General features: G+C 45.0%; 1 protein-coding gene across 1 annotated transcript in view; it reads right to left on the bottom strand.

Moving 5' to 3' along the window:
* IGF1R (insulin like growth factor 1 receptor) overlaps window positions 1–8763 on the bottom strand; it is a 296066-nt gene that overhangs the window by 34115 nt on the left and 253188 nt on the right. The window contains exons 9-11 of the mRNA XM_019504019.1: window positions 5567–5734; window positions 5134–5338; window positions 95–381 (exon numbers count right to left, since the gene is read on the bottom strand). Coding sequence (XP_019359564.1) covers window positions 95–381; window positions 5134–5338; window positions 5567–5734 — 660 coding nt within the window. The remainder of the gene's footprint in view (window positions 1–94; window positions 382–5133; window positions 5339–5566; window positions 5735–8763) is intronic.

Genomic DNA, 8763 nt, shown 5'->3' with positions numbered 1-8763 from the left:
GTTTTCTATTTGGTTTCCAAAGCAGTTCTCGGTATGAGATATATGCATCTTCTGTAAAATAAAATTCATGCTTTAGAGACTTTTCAGACAGTACCTGCAGGCATGGTTCTTGCAAAGACAAAGTTGGAAGCACTGCAGCCAAGGGTCTCCGCTTCATGGTTGCAGCTGTGAATATCAATCCGGTAAAGAGTAAAAGGCTGGAGGTAGGAGATCACAGTCCTCTCCTTGCCTTCCACTTTGGTCTCATAGAAGGGGTACTCCATTTCGCTCTCCTCCACATCAGAAGCATTAGCAAAGTGATCAGTCCCTGTCGTGTTCCTGTTCCTACTGGCAAGAGTGGCATTTGCAACTCGAAACACGTCCCTGCGCTTCCGGTCAGGTCTGCAGAGCAAAAGTATATGTAGAAAAGGGTCCATTGAATATGTTAACTTGTAAAGCCAACCCCACAAAAAGGGAAGAACACTGTGAGACAGGAGATAGTAATCTAATTGGCTTCAGAGATGAAAAAAAAGTACAGAAGAATGAAAGGAGGAGGAACTGCAAAGTAATAGCAAAGAAGTTCATTTCTTGGTGTGAATATGCTGTATGCTTAGAAAACCCTTTAACTGTCCACTTCAGAAAGATCAAAACAATCTTTTAGGCCCCAATTCTGTCCCAAGTGAGTGTGCAGACTTCCACTGACCTCACCAGAGCTGACGTGATGCTGAATGGCAAATATGAACCCACAATTATTAAAGAAGCAAATCTGATTTGTATTTGATTTTGCTGATGCTGGAGGGAAAAAGAAACAACCAGAAGTCACAGATTTAAAAGCTTAGGAAGAAAACGAATCTATTGAATAAGCAAGAACTGTAAGCCTCCTAGGTTCCATCATAATTTTTTAGTTAGGATGAAATTATTATAGTTAGAAGTTTCTTAATTTGTTGTGTTGAGGAAGCAGACTGAAAGTTAACAGCTGTGCACTTTTGACGATTGTACTCCTTCTATACTACACCTTTCTGTAGCAAGGCCTGTACCAATGGCCAACCTTCTGACTTTAGAAAAATCAGCATGGTAATACAGGTGTGTATTGCAAAAGAGTCCACTGAGCAGCTTTTGGGACTCAACAGCCCACAAGTATTTCTATACAGGGGAAAAAAAGGAAAGCTAAAATTACCAAATAAAAACTTATAGAACTGGCTTGTAAGAGCCCATGTTGTAAACTGTCGCTGTGGAGACAAACACACACACACATCTAGAGTCAATCTCTGCACCGAATTAAAAAGCGTGCAATCTGTTTCAAGTCCGAGGATTGTCAGTGGAGAACAGACCTATTTGTCAGTTGTTGCTAAGGAGAAAAAATGCAAGCGACTGAACGACTCCAACTACAGCACATCACTGGTCCGGAAGAGGTGTCACGCGCTCTTCAGTTTGGGGTTTCTCTACACACAAACCTGGACCGCAGAAGTAAGCTGACAGTTTCCTGATTCAGTCCTGGTCACCGAAGTTGTCGTGATTTCACTCTGAATGAGCAGAACACCCAGAAAGCAAGGTGACTACGACAAATCAGCAGAGAATCTATACCAGAGATGTCTCCTTCATTGTGCCACCTCTCACATCCCATATACGACTGCCTAGTACTAGGGCCACTGCTGGGTCTATTGATTATAATGGTGACGGTAATGATTTCAACGCATCCCTGATCCAAGACACGAGAATTGGAAACTGAGCGAAAAAGTACCCCGTCAACATGGAAACACATTCATTCAACCCAGCTCATCCTAGAACAAAGAGCCGTAGCCTACTCCGCCCTGTGGAAAAAGAGCTGCAGCGCTGCAAGTTTACTCGGGTCAGTTTGTTTAGGAATCTATAGGCAGAAGCTGGATGAAGCTTTAAGGTTCAACAAGAGAGTTTCTAAAATCCTGTGGTTGTGGCAGCATACACATTAAATCACCCACAGCATAGACAGCAGATAAGGCAAAGGATCCCTTTGTTAACTGACAACACAAACACCCCACGTGATCTACCTAACCAAGTCACACTCTGGCCCAAATGGGAGAATTTCCTACTGAACAAAGCATAAAGCCCTCATCTGGATGTAAGGAAGAACTTCTTCACTGGCCAAGCCCCCAAGGCCTGAAACAGACTGCCGCCAGAGGTGGTGCAAGCACCTACTCTGGACTCCTTTAAGAGACATTTGGACGTTTATCTTGCTGGGATCCTTTGACTCCAGCTGACTTCCTGCCCCTGGGGCGGAGGGGCTGGACTCGATGAGCTTCTGAAGTCCCTTCCAGCCCTAATGTCTATGAAATCTCTCTGACGATACCTACTGAAAAGGCTAGATCTAGCAGTGCTGTGAGTAGGCAAAGCCATCATTCATTCCCTCACTCTTCCTCAACAGTACGAGAACTTTTTGGACCATACGGAAGCACAAGGATATCTAGCCCTGAAAGAGAACATTGCACAGTGTTGGGACAAAGACATGAGATTCAAAATATTTTTAAATTAAAAATAATAATAATCAACCACCAAGGTACATGTCAACATAACAGCACATCGTAGTGATCAGAGGGCTGAAAGGCACTGCCTTACCTACCACTGCCTTTATAGGATGCATAAAGATTTGCTCTATAGCAGTCACTAAAAAAAAAAAAAAAAATGTAAAACAGGGTGCTACACTACCTTCAGAAAAAATAAATTATGGATACAGAATGTGCGGGCAAAAAAAATAAAATAAAAAAGATATAGTCACGTTAGGGAGAGACAGAGACCCACAGATTAACCACAAGGCAAACATAACTAAAATACTGAGGGACTGGACATCAATGACTTTCTGTCAAGCAACTGGCTGTTTTGCTGGAACACCCAAATGAGGAAAAAAATAGTACCCGAGAAACAACTTAGGCAGCCAAAAATAAAAGCAGATCTTGAGGTAAAAGGACATGAAAATCCACCTAGCCGCCAAGTGAAAGAAAAGAGCAAAAGATAAGGAAATAAAAACCAACCTGAATGGAAGGGGAAAAGAGAAAGAAAAAGAAAGTGACAACTTAGTGCAAAATCCAATTGCTCTTCCATCTTGGGCTCATTTGAAAAGTTACGGTATCCAAGAAGCACAGGTTTACTCTCTCTCTGCACTAGGGAATCAAGGAAAAGGGGCAAAGTAATGGTTCCCACAGTGCTGTAAAAGCAGCTTCAGCAGTACAAGTGGTTCTGTATGTACCCATCCTACCCTAGATGTGTTGGGTTACCGCAAGTTTATTAGTAAACTTGATATTACTGCAAGTTTTGAAGTAACCTGAAAACCACGTGGTCCGATTCTTTTATTTACTTGCTGTACTTTTCATGATGTCCCAAAGACCGGGAAGGTCCAGGTAGAGTCCTGGAAGCACAACCTCATTTAATGAGGCTTGTGTTGACATATGAATCAACTCCCCCCCCCCGGGGAAAGAAAAGGAAAAAATAGACATCTGCAAGGAACAAGTCGCTTAGGTTTGTCCCAGAGAGAAACCTCGCCAGGTCATAATCTCACATTTCCCTGACATTCAGATTTCTTAAAAGCCACTTAATTCCTCTGCTACATGTCTTGGATCCCATCTGCCACCCCTGTTATATCAGTGAAAAGAAGGGAGTGTGTGTGTGCTTGTGCATGTGCACATGTGCACTCCACCTCCTCCAATTCTAAAAGCAAATAAGCTGGGGTAGGGGCCGTGGAGGGTTTATAGTAAAGCACCCAGCATGTGTTGTTCCACTTAAAATCTTAGAAAGGTCCAATATAGGGGTAAAAATTGTTAATAATTTGTTCAAGCTTCCTTTCTTCTTTCTCTTCCTCAGGTCCAGGAAAGTTTATCCCATGCAAACTTAGTAAAGCTGTTCAAATGACAAAGCTCAAGCCAAACACATTTTTTCCTCCGTAAAACTAATATTGTGCGACCTTTGGCAAGGTACAACTTGCAAATGCCTTTCAGAGACTCCTGGGCCAAAGCCACCTCTTGTTTACATCACATGGACTGCTCACGACCAACACGCGCCGTAACCGGCCAGCCTGTTAACGCATCAGTAGCTAACGCTACCTCCGGATGGCGTCTGAAACGCAGCACAAGTCAACGCAAGAATTCAACAATTCCACTAAAAGGCAGCACTATTTATGGCTTGTATTCTGACAGTCCCTGCCCCAAAAGAGCTTACAGTCCGACACGTCCCTAAATAAAAATACTAAAGATGAAGCTAGTGAAGAGAGTAGGCTTTCCGAGACTTAGCTTTACTGTCTCAAAAGACTTCACATTAGAAGTCCCTTAGACGCTGATTTCCCATCATACTCCGGCCAGGAGAGCCAATGAGGCTCCATGTGTGATCAAAATCTGACTGCTTCCATAGCAATACAGCATTTGTACACAGTGTGCTGGCTCCATACTCCAATTATCTGAAGTAAAAACAACTCACACACAAGGTAAATTAGAAACTCAAGTATCAAACCACTGAAGAATTCAATAGTATCTGCTCCAAGACACCATATAAAATGCAGTTCAACTGGTAAGCCTCCATTAACATGTAAACAGCAGCCTTCACCATAGAAGAGAAAGTACAATTAATTCCCAGCTGCTGAAAGAGCCCTGGAAACTTAACACTCTCCATAATTAGTGCAGATATGAATTAGAAAGGGCAACCATTTTTAATTCTACAAGGCATGAGTACTCCTTTAATTTCTAAGGCCAGATTAAATCTTCATGATGACTTACCCAAGTACTTAAAAGGGGGGAGGAGGGGAGGAAGAGAGAGAGATCATGTTTGAAACCAGTTGTCTGCCATGTAGTGCTCATCTCTGAAACCCTTATAAGCGAAGAATTGCTTAAGTGACCCTTGATTCTACTAAGGAACAATCGCAAAAAGGCCCTTGAACAATACAGGTAAGGACCCTTGCGATTAGCTAAAATAGGGAGAGGCACGTAAAAATTAGTAGAGCCTTGGAGAAGCAGGACAACTGCAAATTGCCTTGCTCCTTGTGAGGCAATGTTCTGACACGTTTCAGGTGTTATCCAAAGATGCTTTCAAGTTTAAAAATGCCTTGAGCCAAAGGAAATCTGTAGCAGTCCCCCAGTCAAGGGAAACCTGTATCATTCCCCCAGGCCAGGACAGCTAAAAGCCAATGTCTCTTACCTGGGGACAAAGATGGAGTTATGCAGGAAGTTCTCAAAGACTTTCCGGTACTCTGCCTCCTCCTTCTCTGCTTGTTTTTCTGCTTCTGTCTTGGGACAGGCACAGCAAGGTCCTTTCTCTCCCCCACAGCCCTCTGGCTTGGTGGGCTCAGTAGCTTCTTCTGTATCAATGGTCCCATCTGCATATCTCCGAATAGGGACTTTATCTTGAGAAGAAATAAGTAGAGATTGTTTCCCCCCCTAACATTACAAATGGGTACAGTAACAAACGATATTCAACCCCTCCACCTCCATTTGCCATTATTCATAGACATGATGAAACGGGGAACTGCAATGTGCACATGAATGGTCAAGCTTTGACCCATGTGAATAATGCAAACTGATAAGTATGCATCTAAGGCATTTTAACACAAACCTACTTTCCACTCCCTTACCTTTGGAGCAGTAGTTGTGCCGGTAAAGGTAACTGTCCTGGGGCTGTTGTTGCCATCGAACAATATAATAAGACAGGTTGCCATTGGGGAGAGAGGGTGGATTCCATTTCACAATGAGTTGGGAAGAAGAGTTGGATGCGGAAATAACATCCAGAGGGATAGACGGCACTGGGGAAGGGAAAAAAAAAAACACAGGCATAATCCATAAGGATAGATTTTTGGGGGAAGGCTGAGAAGCCAACAATCCCCAGTTAATCATTTTGAAAAAATTGCTCATCTCACAATGGGAAAAAGCATCCATAATTTCCCTATAAGCTTACGGAAGTGAACGTATTAAAAGCCACAGAGCGACAACCTGAAGTTGCATTTGATAACATTAGTTGACCTCAATGGATCAAAACTGGCAATCTTCACTCCAGGAGATCTTCCACTAATTTTCGCTGGGAACACCACCTAAATAATGGCCCCAGAACTTGGACTGGAATCTGTATCTGTATAAGCCGGGGGTCCAACCCTTTTGAATGTGGGGCCCGATCATGAACTTTTTATCACCCATTGGGTCAGCGAGCTATATTCATATTTTATCACCCTGTGGAGCCGTATGTTGGACAAGCCTGAAATAAGACAAAGCTGGCATAAACCCCCACCTGTGCTCAGCTAGTGACAAACTACAGCAAATGATGTCCTGAACCAGTCATCCCAACAGCTGGGGCCCCCTTCTGCCTACTATGACCACCATTTGAAGGCAGCCCCAGAAGATATTTGACAGCTGTGTTAAAATATGTGACCAAACCGATGTAGCCGGTGCTCTCACGCAGGCCAAGGGGCTGCCTATGCCACTGCTTCCCCAAGCCTTGCCCACACCAGCAACACGGCTGCCCAAAGTCTTGGCAGTGCTCGGGCAGACGTGGCTGGGGACCAGCCAACGCGTGAGATGGGGGATGACAGAACTGCGAGAGCGAAGCCAGTTCCCAGCCTGGCAGGGTCTCAGGCCTGGTCTGCCCAGGGTGGCTCCTGGTGGTGGAAGGCCTCGGGGGAACATGGGCCACTCCGCTTCTCCATGCTTCCCTGCGGCAAAGGCAAATGGCCCCCGGGAGGGCGCAGGCAGCCGCCACAGCAGGAGAGCAGAGCCCAGCCCAGCTGCAGGGAGTGACAATCCCTCTCCCCCCTCCCGGGCCGTCCCCCGAGCAATGCAGCCTCATGAGCCGGTGCTGCCCAAGGTGGGCCGGAGCGAGGTGGCCGCTGCACCGCAGCCCCTCGCTCGCCCCCCTGCATGGCCCTGCTCACCATGGTGCCCAGCCGCCCATGCACGCAGCTCCAGTGGCCTCAGCGCTGCGAGCCCAGAGGACACGGGCTCCCACCACCTCGCCCTGCAGAGGTCACGCCAGGACCCCACCTGCCGAGGCTCCCCTGGGGCTGCCCTGCCAACTGCCTGTGCCAGGCGCTGTGACCCGTTCCCGCCTGGCGGGTCCTGGGAGGTGGGCAGGATGCCGGGGGCAAGGAGCTGAGCCAGAGACAAGTAAAAGCAGGCACTGTCCTCAGCTCGTCCCGTCAGACGCAGCCGGGGCAGCCCCATGCCGCGCAGCCCTCAGGGCGGCAGTAGGACCTGGCTCACGTGATGTGGGAGGTCACGCGAGTCTGGCTCCATGGGGGTGAGCAGCTCCCCCACCTGCCTGTCCCAAGCGAGGGACCTCAGGCCACAGAAAATGGCTTGGTGGGCTGCACATTGGACAAGCCTGGTATAAGCTATAGTTAATGACACTGCAATTTTCTTAGTCTATGTAAGTCATAGAAATTTCAATTCATATAACAGCAGAATATGCTTTTCAGTTGCTACTTGCTAAATGAAGCAACTATCTACAAAGCTATATCAATTTAGTTTGGTTTCACATGAAAAAGTACAAATGGCACAACTTTCAAGGTGCCGAGAGAACTTCTGAGAAAATCCACAGCAACAAACAGCCTCAACTGCATGCCTACAGAAACACAGAGCCCTTTCTTGAGGCAGAGTCTTCTAATCTGTAAATTCCCTCCTTGTCTATTTATTGTCAGTATATGCATCAGACACTTCGTGCATTGCTGCTGTTGTGTTATATGAACAATGGCCAGTTATTTTCAGCTAACATTTGTGCAAAATATATAGAAAAAGTAAAATATGCAGAATGGGTCTTTTCTTAGTTTTGAACAAACAAAAAGTTTAGTTGTTTCTGCCTGCACTCAGTACCGTCATGGCCTTGTTGAATTCAAGACTGAAGAACAGTGATAACCTTTCAAGATTTTACTTTTTTGTATCATTTCAAAAGATACATGGCTCCTGAATGATCAATAGTGCAACATGATCATTTCACCAATATGGCATTACCACCTTAAGCATTTGTAGACCTCAGTGTCTCCACAAACTTGCTCCAATACAGAATTATTTTGCATGTACTAGAAAAATCACTGTCTACAGGATCAGCCAGATTTGCTTTAGGAGATCCAGGGCAAAAAAGTATTTTCAAATGTCACAACTTTTCTTTTTCTTTCAATATACTCAGGGTTTAATGCACTTGGACTGCCGTTCTGAAATAAAATAATTTTTAACATAACTGAGACTAACATGAACATTTCCAAGGTAAACAAGATGGCTCAATATTTATTGCCCTCCAAAAAACCAAACATGTAAGCTAGTCATTCATGCAGAAATGAAAATGATGGCCAACAGCTAGACAGAGCCAGAACCTGACTTTAGAGCACCAGAGATTCACCCCCATTGTCTCAAAAACTGACATATTGAGCCATTTTGTTTTTCAGTTACTCAACACAGATGCTCTGCTATTTGAAGGTTTATAAAACACATTTTGGAAGCTTGAGGGCACCAGGTTGAGCAGAAGGGAACAAGTTCACCCTGTGCTGTGCTATAGTACCAAGAACTGGGTGTTAAGAACAAGCATACTACAGTCTTATGCAACAAGAGCTTTGTGCTCCTCTCTGTACCTGGAAAGGAGATTCTTGCCTACTCTCACTGCTGTATTTTCAGCAAAAAATCTAAAACAGATACTGACCGTAACAAAGTACAATATTCTTAAAATTGCAACCGACACCCAGGAAAAAGCCAACTTATTAAATGGGTACTTTGCATCAGTCTTTCATCAGTCCCATGGGATAGTTTCATCGTTTCTAGGGTCGGAAGGGACCTGAGCAGATCATCTAGTCCG

The sequence above is a fragment of the Gavialis gangeticus genome, unplaced genomic scaffold, assembly GCF_001723915.1.
Source record: "Gavialis gangeticus isolate Ggan-Ray unplaced genomic scaffold, GavGan_comp1, whole genome shotgun sequence".
Classification (NCBI taxonomy): Eukaryota; Metazoa; Chordata; order Crocodylia; family Gavialidae; genus Gavialis; species Gavialis gangeticus.
This window is presented reverse-complemented; position numbering and strand designations above follow the sequence as displayed.